This window comes from Vanellus vanellus (genome assembly GCF_965231255.1).
Source record: "Vanellus vanellus genome assembly, chromosome: 9".
Classification (NCBI taxonomy): Eukaryota; Metazoa; Chordata; class Aves; order Charadriiformes; family Charadriidae; genus Vanellus; species Vanellus vanellus.
In genome coordinates this window covers 124,188-137,627 of record NC_138914.1, presented here as the reverse complement: position 1 = coordinate 137,627, position 13,440 = coordinate 124,188, and the positions used below count along the sequence as shown (strand labels likewise).

Genomic DNA, 13,440 nt, shown 5'->3' with positions numbered 1-13,440 from the left:
TTACAAAGACATATTTCAAATCAGAACCAAAATTACTTTCTAGACCAGCTAAATATTACAATTAAATACTTGAAGGAAAAAAAGTAACCTATGCAAAGCAATCCACACTGCATCTTGAACGAAAAAAATACAATACTTTTTCATCTAGATATAACATTTCATGCCTGTGATACTGTTCAAAAACAACTTTAAAAATAATTTGTTGGGAATAACAGCTACTTATTAAAGCATTTAATATTGATTAAGATAGAAAACAAACAAAAAGCATCATCTGCATCTCCAGAACAAACGAACAGCCACAAATACTGCAATTTTAAGTATCAGTTGCACAAGCAAGGGGCTACAACACCACAAACAGGGGACACCCTCCACCCCCATACTTCTATATTCTAACCAGAGACAAAATTCTTCACAACATGGAAGATTAGGAGATGTGTTCCAGCAGAAAGAAGCTGCCACTTTTTCAATTCACTGCAAAGCAAACCTTTGCCGTAATTACTATGTTGCATAAAAGTTCTGGGAAGTTTTTCTGGACAGAATCGTTACTACTGCTGAAGTTGCTTTAATAGTCTGTGATCACCCACAGAACTGTTTCTTAAACTACTCTCATTAAGTTGCCCATTGGTTTCTACAGTAAATTAAGAAAAAATTCTCATTATTAAAAAAAAAATACTGCAGGAAGTATGAGAAATAAGACAGCAATGAAGAATAAGGTCATCTTTTAATGTAATGCGTTTAGTCAAATACACATTTCAAAACTTTTTCAGAAACATTAAATTCTTAAAAGGAAATCATACCTGATACTCTTCTGTTGTAACGGTTAACAACCGGAGCTGCAAAATAAACAAATCAAAATTACAAATGCTGTTTATTATTACAAATTCAAAGCCATCATCTTGAATAATCATGATATTTTTACTATACAAATCCCATACAAATCTATTTTTTAAAAATGCCTCAATATAAAGCTTTCATCTACTTACTTGCCAGCCCTTAAGTGTTTATTCAAAGTTAAAATTTGATATTCCAGAAGGTCATTACATGCCAAGATGGAGGGTAAGCAGTTTTGGGTTTTTTTTTTTTTTTACCCAATTCTGAAAAATATATGCCTCTACAGAGGTTACTCAGTCTTGACCTATCATCAATTCACAGACCACTTTACTTAGCATTATTACAAAATGTTCAAGCACTTTAAGTTAAGTATAGCTAATTAACATGGATCAAAAGCTGATGGAACTTATTAACTAAACCATTCTATACTCCTGTACTGGCTCAACTCATCTATCTTTGACCAAGGCCATTTTCCATAAGGGCACATATTTAAATTAAAAAATTCTGAGATGGGATCCATTGTTTCATTGCTTCTCTGTTTGTGCTGTTAGGTATACAAGGTCTTTAAACTTTATCACTAATTTGGGATGAAATTCCTGACTTTCACTATTCCCATAGATTTTGACATTAAGCCAACGTTCAGTAAACAATATTCTTTGCTCCTTTCACTGTATTCAAGTTACTGTCTTTGTGAGTTGCTTCAGCCTCAACACAAAAAACAGTCAACCTGTAAAACTTCACCCAGAACAAAACCAAAACACCATGCTCCCTTTCACCACTAACAACCAAAGTAATTTTATTCCGAATGCTTTATGCTTTCCCATTCCTCTTCCCCTCAACTGGTAATTGCATTTTTCCTGATACAACCAGTGACCTTTCTATTCCATTCTTTAAACATTTAAGAATTAGATGAGCCTTTATATCACATCAAAGCATGTGCATCACAGAGCTAGATTTATTAAACACATGCTACCAAAATGTTAACAAGCCCATCATTTCTTAGAAGTTAGAAACTTGAGTATCTCAGCACCACCAGAATATAAAGAACAATGCTTTCTTAAGCAAATAACCAAGAACTCAGCTTTTTAGCATCTACAACCACCCTGTGTCTATATTGAAACACATTAACTGATAATAATACCAGAAAAAAAAAAAAAGAGATCTCTTTTGCAATGATAAAGAAAATCAGAAGAAAGAAGGGGGGGGCGAATAATCAAGCTAACTCCATAGAGTTTTCAGCCAAATCTATCAAAAAGGAGACAATATTCAGCTTCACAAGAAGCTAAGGATTAAAAGCAAGATTATTTTGAATTTTACAATTTAGATCAAGACCTAAACTTCTATAAAACGGCACAATCCTTATAAAAATAACATTGACACAGTATTTCATACATCAATCTTGAAGAAGTTCCAAACACTGAATGATAAACCTGAGAAATCAAGAAGCTTTCTCTTCAAACCTTTAAGCAATTTTTGACAGGAATGACCCCTCCTGCAAATAAGAGCACCACATATTTCACTTGCCAAAGGACACCATGGATGCAAGAAGTTTTTAATCACCTTAAGGGGAGACAGGCATTTGGAACAGAGATCCATTCTGGTTTATTAAACAAACAACAAACACATGCAACCCCCTGAACTGAAAACGTCCATACATTTTGCCCTGTTTTTAACTGTTCCATGTGCGCCACCAGTGGCAACAGAATACTGCTCTAGACTTTAATTGCCCGGCAACAGTACATTCATTCTTATCTCTAGTTTATTGAACTAGTTTAACCGAGTAACTACTCAAAGCTGGGAATCAAATTTGGACCTTAAGAAACAGGAAAACGCACTACTGCTTATCTACAGACACAGACAAAAGCCTACCAATTCTAAGACATTGAAGAACAAAGGGACCAAAACCAATCAATCAGTTCTGTTCCCACTACAAAGTGATTTATTACAACAGAAATATTAAATTCAAAACATAATTTGATTAGTTTGCAGTAAAAGCACCTCATTGAGGTCATAACAGTTTCAATGTAATGATTAACTGGTCTCACATACAGATTCAGATACTTCTAATCAACACTTAGTAAACACATGATTTTATTTCAGGCACTGTCTTGAATACACAGACTTTCTCCACCTTTTGACCACTACACCCATTTCTTACTCATGCTTAAGTATAACATTTTAACATCTTTGAACAGAACTAATAAACTACTGAAAACTCTGACATACTTTGGGGTACCACAGGAAAAAATCCGCTTTTCAAAGACTATGGCTTCTTTTAGAATCTTGATTATTTTATCCCATAGCAGAGTTCAGTGTCATCAAAACAGCATCAAGTTTTCCACAGTGTTAAAAACAAGAAAAAAAAACATAACCTTTTAAGGGCAGTTAAAAGAGCACTATTATTCTGCCTCCACAAAGCTTTTAAGATTACAATGATAGTTTGCTTTTCTTACACCAGTGACAGTTTTAACATGTATAAAATTTCAGGTTCACTTTTATATGTTGTCAGAAGATGACTATTTTTATGCTAAAGAGATAAAATCTGACATTTCCTACTACGGAGGATTAGCATTTTCTTTTGTTCTGGCTTACCAATGAAAAGCTCTTGTTGTTTACGATTATTTTCAGTATTGCACAGACAGTATAGCCATTCCTATGGCACCCTTGCATTTTGTCATTAGAGGTACACGGAGAAAAGCCTGGCATCAAGGACTGCTGAGAGAACAACTCATGAAGGTCCCACATACGCCTACAACAGTCTGTGGACAGATTCCAAAAAATTAGATGGGGCGGAAGGGAATAATACATTTATGGTTAACCCAGCCTATTTCCTAGACTGAACACTAAAGGGCATCTAATTGAAAGCAACAGTGATAGATAAACTAACAGTAACCTCTTACACCAGCAGAGCCACTACAGCACACCTCTGCCTGCCCTGTAACAAGAACTTGACAGTGAACCCAGCACATCGGCCTGGTACCACTCAGGAGAGCTGGTATCCTCATCAATATAAAGAAATCGCTGCTTTGAAATGGGAAACAAATAATTTATTTGTACTCACATTTGGAATTTCCCTCCTGCACACCAATGGGCCACGTCTCAGGTAAGTTATATATTAATTGCAGAAATTATAGTGAGATTAAAAGATTTTGCTGAGAGATGATTGTATTGCAAACTCGCCGTTATGTCAAAACCTCAGATGCAGCAATATTCAAGTTCAAAATGTCTCACACCTTTGGCACGGTCCCTGCTTTTACTTGGCTTATGGCAGCCAAGACCCAGTAATTAGGTAAACACAACAGAAACTGAGGTAAATTAAACCATTGTACCAGAAGAGACCAAAACAGCCCAATTTCCTCCCTGGCAGCCAAAGGCAAGTGACGCCAGTAGTGGAAAGGCAGATGAAGTTGGCAAGTTTTGCCAGAACTGACCAAGGACAGCAATCCTATTCCACTGTTTAAGAAAAGTCAGAAATGTCTGCTGAACACGTGCGTGTTCTCCATACTGTCCTGAGGCACAGTCGGAATTAAGCACTAGATAGGAACACTTAACAGGGGTTGTTTCAGACTAAAAAAAAAAAAAAAAAAAAAAAAAAAATCACAGGCTTCTGGCTGTAGGATTCTTTTTTATTTACAATTGCAATTTCTAGAACTAGTAATTTCTCTAGTTTAAATCAAATACTGATTAAATAAGTAGTTACCAATTTTATGTCAGTATCACTTAAGCTCAATCATCATTTTCCTTTTCCTGCACTGGGGAAAAAGGAAAAAAAAAAACAACCCAGCAAAATAGTGGGCATTCATTCATATATATATGAATGACACATACAAACACTCAAAGAAGAAACAATGCTATAAAGGAGCTCAGCTTCCCAATTTCAAAAACATTTTTTACTACCTTCAATCGGCTAACTCAGCAAAAATTAGTCATGTACGTATTTACAAATAGAAGACTGCACAACCTTTCTTCCTCAAAGTAAAGGTATGGCATTCCATTTATTTAATAAAAATTATTTGAATAATTTGCATAAATAAATCAATACTGTACATTATGTTAGTTAAATTCACAAATGTACCTTACAGCGAACAGCACTACTGCCATGCAGCTATACTACTACTTGTTAGTGGCTCCATTCCATTTCATTTTCTCACTTGAAAAATTAGGGATTTAATTTCAGAAGCAGAGACTGGTATGTGATAATGCTGGGAATCGCTGACCTCAAACATAGGTATTTTTTTTTTCATTATTATTTTTTAAATACTTTCCAAAAGTAAAAATACAGGAATTTCTCCAATGTTCTTCAGTTTGCTTTGGCATGGAGATTTCTTTGAAATATCTGATGCTGGATTTTGGCTCACCGTTCTTAACTTACAAGAGTTCCGACTATGGTTACAGGCCGGTGTTAAAACTCAGCCCCACAGGTGAAAAAGTATATAAAAGAAAAAGGAAACAGACATTACTTTTTTTTACCCCTGCTTTCAAAACCAAACAATTAAAGTATTTAAGCCAAACAAGTCACAATAAAATTATTCTCCAACTTTACAAAGGAGATCTAAAAGAATGCTTTTCCTACAGTGCGTGGGATCACTTCTTCGTCAGTATACTGAAAAGTGACTGGTAAAAAATACCAGCAAGCTTTTAAAAAGTTACACTACTACCATAATAGTGTAAGTTATTTCTCCATACTACTAATAAGCATTGTACAGTTACAGAAGACACTAAAGCTTGAAATGAAGTGAGAAATTACAGTAATCATTCTCCTAGTTATTGCTATCCTCTTCTTACACATAGTAAGAACATTAAATTCTTACAGAAAGGTTAAACAAAACTCGAACAACCAGCTCAGGGTCACAGGAAAAATTCAGGGACAAACGAAGAACTGGCATTCCAGGCATGAGCTTAGAGTACTAGATGTTACCATTCTGTACTGAATACCTCGAAAACTTTATTCCTCTTCCTCCACAAACACTCTGCTTTTTACTAGGACCCGCTAACACTTCCTAATTATAACTGGGGGAAAAAAAAAAAACCCATGCCGACTGTTTCTCATGCTGGATACAATTTACAGCAGCAAACTAAGTTAAGCTATTATGCACACAAAAATTTAATACAGATCTTTCATGCAACACTCTAATCAACTCAACAATTGAAGGTTTCCTGATGAAAGATGGAGCAAAGTTTATAATAGGTTATATAAATTCAGCAATATAGTACTCGGAGTTCATAGAGCATAGGCATAAAATACCAGCTTTATTAAAACAAATCAGCAGAAATCGGTGACTTCTAGAGTCCTTTCCCATCGAATCATGTCACAATATCATCCTATGTTAACAGAGAAAAAAAGAGAAACAGAATGTAAGTTGTTCTTATTTAACATGTCAATTAAGATTATCCAAACAACATGTGAGTTGACACTATAAACTACTAAAGCTGAAATACCAGAAGCAGAGTGGAATATAAATCTGAGGCGTGACTGTCTCTATGGAATGTTATATCAAGTTACGATAAGGAAGTGCTAGACTACAGCTGTCAAACTGTTTTTCTACACACCAAGATGTTAATGGACTTACATGAATATGAACCATTACAACTGTGAGAAAATTTAAAGATTCAAGTATCACGTTTTTAGGATTCCTAGTAATTAAAAAGGAATGCCATAGCAGAAACAAGACTTTCATCATCAGGTACACAATCACACTTTAATAAATACAAATCTGAACTTGTTTTTCAACAAGTAAAATAATGGTGTTCCCTGTGACTGTTACTAATATAATAGTTACGTATCCATGATTTTCTTCAGGGCATCCCTGCTGGACCCTGGCAAATTCCACTAACCCCTTCCAGCTCTCTGCTTGACAAGGTGCGGAGTGTGAGTGCGCTACAAACTATGACAATTTTTTCAGAGGCAGTTCTGGAACCTACAGTCCAGGTCAATGTTTCTTTCAGAAAAGCAAAACAGACAGAAACAGACAAGAGTTTTACAGGTGCCAATCTTTTTTTCCTTCTATTTCCTTTCCCCCAGAAGAGGATGGAAACTCAGAAACTGGTTAGAGACAGGCAGGAGAGATTCTGATGGTGTCAATTGAAGCATGCCAGATATTCGGAGGAAGACAAAAGGTCAGGGAACACTAGGGAGGAAGCACGTTCTTTCAGAGGACAAACAGAGGGAGCATGGAACATTAAAAATAAAAAAGGCAGAAAAATGGAAAGCACAGTCCAGGATTGTCTGTGTACACACACACACTTTATTTTTCTGTAAGAGACTTTTACATCCATTAAGTTGGAAAACAGCAACAAAAATTATATTAATATTAAACACTCTTTTCCTCTCTGCTACAGGAGAAGTAATAAGAGGCACAGACACCTTTTCATTCCCAATATTTTAAAATAACTCTCATCAGTAGCAAGAGATAATAAAATATAAAAACAAAGTAGCAACACATCCTGGTCTCCAATTTAATTGATTTCTTTATTTGGATTTAAAAATTACTGACACAAAAATGGAAAAACACTGTCTGGAAGCCTCATCTTAGAGGACCCCCTGATCCCTGCTTTCAGAGATTTTAAAACCCCTCTGATAGACAGAATGTAATAACTACTTCTGAAGGAAAAAGTTGAGTCAAGAAGCAAGGCATCTATGTCAGTTAAAAAAAGATGGTTTACAAAGTTATTAAAGCTGTTGTGCTATTTTGGGTTGGCGCTTTTTTAAGACAGAAGAAAAATTAATATGCACTCTGGAATGGACGGACTTTAAACAGCTGACAAATTCAAGAAAGATAAATCTTTACTTAACTCTGAAAGAAATTTGGGGGACCCTCTGCTTATAACAGCACTTCTTGTCTAAGATGTTAAGAGGTTTTTGTTTGTTTTAATTAAAGACACTTTAGGAAAATATATCACTATTTCAATATTCTCATTCCACAACTGATTTTCAACAGTCGTGCATGGTACTATTTTGATTATGTTTCTCAGCATATATTAATTCAGTATCAAAAAGGACAGTGACCCTCTTATGCAATGAATCCTGCTCTCAGAATTCAGGAGTTAATAGAGCCCAACTGAAGCCTAAGTACAGGAGAATTAATACCTATCAAGCAGCACTCCGTATTATCTGACATTGCAATGGCATGACCCACACAGCCCTCTCCTATTTCTTGCTGACGTGATTCAGAGACCTAGCCAAACACAGCACTTTTTTTTTTTTGGTGTTGTTTTTTTATGAGTAATCTATATTATGAAGATCGAAGAGATAGCAACAAGACATGCACTTGCTTTATAGACATGAAATTAGACAAATTCCCAGTGCTCGGCTACAATCTCAGCTGAAAGAATACATTTCACAGTGATTGAAGATAAAACTGTATGCTGATACTACAGTGGAGATTGTCAGAGACTGAAATAAAAGACTTCGGAATTTTTTCAGGATTAGAAAGACAAAAATCATACACTGCACAGAAAAGGAAGGATGCTGCAAAGAAGTAGGAGAGTTAAGAAGCAACTGACAGGTGTCCCTGCCTATGGCAGGGGGGTTGGAACTCGATGATCTTCAAGGTTCTTTCCAACCTAAACCATTCTATGATTCTATGACAAATCTTCAAAGTATTGTCAGAAGCAGCAAAATGCTGGAGGGTACAGCAAAGCAAGACAAAATAAGTGAAAAAGGGAAATTTGCTTGGACTTTCAGAGCACGTTTAAAGAGGAAGGCATTTCAGAGACAGGGAAACAAAGGAGCCACATTAGTAATATCACAAAAGTTTTAAGAGCCAGAATGTCATCAGGCTTACAAAGCCAACATTAAAGTAGATGATAAAAAGTAAAGATCCTGAACATATTTGGAAGTGATTTTCATAGGGATTCTCTGACAATGAAAAAGCCAGAAAGGGTCAAAGATGAGTATGAGACTACAGAGTAACACAAACATCACATCAAGGAGAAATAATTGAAAAATTCCTTAAAATAAATGCTTCATACAGGAAAATATAGTTGCATCTTATCTAGGGAACCATGAGACATTTCCTAATCAGTAAGAAACATGGGCAACAGCCTCAAGACTAGGTGCAGTGGCTGAGGAAGGACACTGTTCCAAGTCTCTTGACACTTCCTTTCTATCTTACCAGTCCTGCTTTCAAACTTCACATCTTCATTTACCAGACTCCCACCCCACCAGAACTCACAGATATATTAGGCAGGAGGATTAATACTTCGGGTATTTAAGATCTTTGAAATGTAATGAAGGCAAATTTTGTCTGAAATATTTTTGGTAGAAACTTCAGAAGTGCTGTAAAGCAACATTTGACTCTGACAAGTACAGTTCTTTTACCATAACACTTTCACATTTCAACTGATTTTTTACTATGGCTTTGATTTCTAAGACACCTCGAAAACTTATCTTCACATCTTTGTCTTTTACAACATAAAACGCTAAAGATTTAAGCCAGATTTTAATCCTTTGAGTGGTTATAAGGTGCAAAGTCATTGCTCTATGTTACAAATTAACAACATTTAAATCTCTTTTGGCTTACTTGGAAAGATGAGTTTCACCAAACATACTTGGAAACCCTGGAGATAATTTTTAAATGAGTCACAAAATTGTGATTTAACTATGTCTAGTAAGCTACTCCATTTTGATTTCCACTGTGGCTCTTTCAGAAATGTCTTTCCAAAGATTAATGAACTGTATACAGATGAATGCAATGTGAATACAGCTCAAACAAACAAAAACCACATAAACCTGAGACAAGTTTTTATACATTTCATTATGTATTATTTTATTTCATTCTACTACAGCACAGAGCCACTGCTATGTTTTAGTTTAAAATACTTAAGTAACTTCCCCAAAAAGCATAGTCTCAGTGACTCCTCCTGATCTGCCACTGCAATCAGCCAAGATCACTTGTTTTTCTATTTTCACAAGCCTAATGAAAGTCACACTATTATCCTGAACAACTGAATGCATTGAACATTAGTAAGCAATCTTTAATGAGAGCAACAACCCACTGAGGGCCTCTCATGACAACTAAGTAAGATTCACCAGGCAATTTCTACACTCCTCTGTAAGGGAAATGGCACCTACAACTGTGGTCTGGGACATCATCAAAACCAGCCAGAGCGAGGTCCAGACACAGCTCTTCCTCATTCCGACCTGGTCACTGCCATCCTCTCCCAAACCTCATGGGCTATTCTACTCTCAGTCTCGCTGTGGTCTATATTAAAAAACAAACCAAAACAAAACAAAAACCTCTTATCAAATGAGTATTATCCTCAGGAATAGCACACAGCCAACTTCTCTGAAAGTATGCATGTATCACTTTAATAAGTACTCTTGCTGAAGCCAGGAACCTCTTCTCTACAGCTAGGGCAGTAACTTTGAGAGAAATATTAGCCAGGTAATATAACTAGAGTAGCCAAACATAATGCAAATGTAGATCTGGGGGAAAGTCTTCATTAAAGTAACATGGATGAAGTAGAAAATGCTATCACTGGCACTGGCTTTAGTGTTTATACAGCCTCAGGTATAAGCTATTGTAAAGTTAAGTATAAAAAGGGTGGGAGACAAGCATGTCACAGCTATGTTTAACTTGCTAGTGTTTTTACCAATGTACTGGATTTACATATTTCACCCCTCCTGTCACTGTCTTTTCTATAACATCTTCCGCCTGTACTCAACTGCTCGGTCCCTTCTCACACACCTGCATTCTGCCTGAGAGGGTAACACAACTGCAGCAGAAAAGAGGAAAGTTACAATTCCCACTCATATAGAAACCCTTCTCCTTTCTGTTTCCATGCTACACTTACCCTGTTATTTCCAAAATTTTATTATATTCCCACTATCAAGGATTTACTCCATTTATCTCAAGGACTGCCATAGAAGCAGGGTAAATATTTAAGTAATTAATTCACACACTTGCACAGCTGGATTGCTGCTGGTTTTTGAAAGATAACTTTGGGTTTGCAACACACTATATGGCAGCACACCACTGATGTTCTTGTTACTCTCTTCATTTCCCAGTTTTATACTACCCCTCCTATCCAGGATGCACTTTTCCAATACACCTCACATACATATTCAAATCCCCTTTAAATACACACACTTATATATACTTTCACAGAGTCTTTGTCAATGAACAACTCCTCGATTAACTCATAGACATCCTACATGTCAATTATTATCTGTTGCCTCATATCTGTCCTTTAGGCAGAGGCATATTTAAAGCACAGCAAATGTTGCATGCATTCCTAATACTTTTCTAGGTACATTTGGCGTTTAAGATAACGCATTTAAGATAATGGCGTTTCAATAAAGCATAAGGCTGTATTTTTATTTGGATGTATAATGAAGAGTTGATTTCCTCCTGTATGTAAAGAAGATTATGACAATGCACAGATATTATTGTGCTTTAGCAATGAAAAAGAAAAAAAGAATATTTTTGACTGCCTCTCAATTTCCACCAGAAACCGAACCTTAACTTTACATTCACTGCATTGTATTTTAAAGAGATCCATCTGCTCTGTCTGTAGTACACATTAATATTCAGAAGACATCTGCAATGTGCAAACCAAGCTTTTAATTGGAATCATGTCACAGCTACCATCACACAACACTGAATGTAAATGTTGGCTATCTGCACTTGGCAGCTGCTTGGCAGGCTTATTATAAAATCCTAGTGAGACTGATAGCATCTTTAAATAATGCTGTATCAGGATATAAAAGGTATCTTGAAAAATCAAATATTTACTACCATAAAACAGTTTTACAATGCCATCCATACCTAATATAGTTTACTAGCACCTTATACTCCTTATAAGCAAAATCAACCATAATTTTCAGAAAGCAAATAAATTGATACAGCTGAACACTCACATCTTTCATTACGACAGATATTTAAGCAAATCTAACTTGTACACAAACGAGGACAAAGAAAATTGAACTTCAGTGCAACTGAAATTATGTAGTGAAGCACAAAGCATTTATAAAAATCTTAAACTCAAGCACCACTAAGCACATAAGAGCACATGAAGAAAAGAATTCAATTAACAGGTGTGCTCGGGGATTTAAGACACTTTCCTACAATGTCAGACTCATTATTCTAGACTGAACAATATAGTTGCCTTTTTTTAAGAAAAAACCAACACTAAGTTAATGGCATCATCATTTGCTTCAAATCCTTACCAAACCATGGTAACATAAAATTACATTTGCCAAATCATCTACATATTTTCAGCTGGTACTCTTCTGCAAGTTTCTGACAAAGGGGCAGTGATCAGCAACTTACACAGAGAAAAGTGTACGTATACACACACACACTACAGTTAACTGTCCAATACAAGCAACTAGTTGTTATACCGTCAAACTGATCTTATACATATTGCAAATTATTTAAATCTTATCAGTAGGTAAAAGGGATGCAGGAACTCTTAGAACAGCTACGCTTGCTTTTCATTAAATACACATTTTCTTGAGGAATTTGTCTTCCACTATCGTTGCCATAGTATCGTAACAAATACTTTTTCAAAAATCTAATGAAACTTCGAGACCATGGCTCATTAAGATATAGATATGCTGCCACAAAAATAATTACACAAGTAGAGGAAACATAAGAACAGAAAGTGATCGTGATCCAACTGTTCTAACTCTAGTGCCCTTCTCTGATAGGCTAATTGGCTTAACGGATACTGCTAAGCTTCAGTACAGCTTCCAACACAAATAAGTGAATTACACAGAAGTGGAAGACGCAACTGTTTGTGCTTGGGGCACACTTACATGGTCAGTCTCAAGCCTGTACTTGCACATCCACCACCATTTTAGAACACTTTATGATGGATGGGCAGCAAAGAAAAAAAAAAAAAAAACATAGACCGACCAAGGTTTCAGTCCCAGATCTGAGCACACAACAAGCCTATCAATGATCACCGATTGTAGCAGCACTTCCAATCTGTTTCAATGCAAAGGAAAAAAGGGTTGGTCTTAGCTTTTCCTCAGTGATATACATCTGGCCTGCTCAAGTTTGCACTAGAACAGAACGGAAGAATTAACGTGGGCAGTTACAGATGAGATGCAGTATAAGAAGCTTTTCCTTTGACGCTTAGCTATTTACAGTCTCGGATAAACCAGATTGGAGTCACTCTCAGTCAGGTACAGTATCTCGTGACAGACAGTAAGAAACAACTATAAATGAACCAGTTCTACAGAAGAGAGCAATTTAGATGAAGAACGTGGAAGAAGAGAAGATCTGAAGCTCAGCAGAAACAACCAGCAACACTGGCAGGGCATGGTGGTTTATATACCCAGCATGGATGTTACATAGCTATACTTGCCAGATCAACCTGAGCTCAGGATTGTATACAGGTATTGTAAGTAGGTAGGATTTAAGAATAGCATCCTACAGCTAAAACAGGAAGCACGTAGGAGCCCATAGTTCAGTTCTTTGGCTGGGTCATGTCATTATCAATTCCTATTGTCATTACTGATTTGGATGATGAAACGTAGCATGCTTTTATATAAGACAAAGCTGGAATGGGTTGTGCTGTCACAGGTTGTGCTGTCACCTGATTTCATCTGTATAAAAGAACAAGAGGAATTTCAATCAGAAACACCAGTATCAAGCATCA

General features: G+C 36.1%; 1 protein-coding gene across 1 annotated transcript in view; it reads right to left on the bottom strand.

Annotated features, from left to right (window-relative positions):
* The window catches only part of LOC309675634 (cAMP-dependent protein kinase type II-alpha regulatory subunit-like), a 64,836-nt gene that overhangs the window by 39,473 nt on the left and 11,923 nt on the right, over positions 1 to 13,440 (bottom strand). The window contains exon 2 of the mRNA XM_082487958.1: positions 798 to 833. Within this exon, the coding sequence (XP_082344084.1) occupies positions 798 to 833 (36 nt within the window). The remainder of the gene's footprint in view (positions 1 to 797; positions 834 to 13,440) is intronic.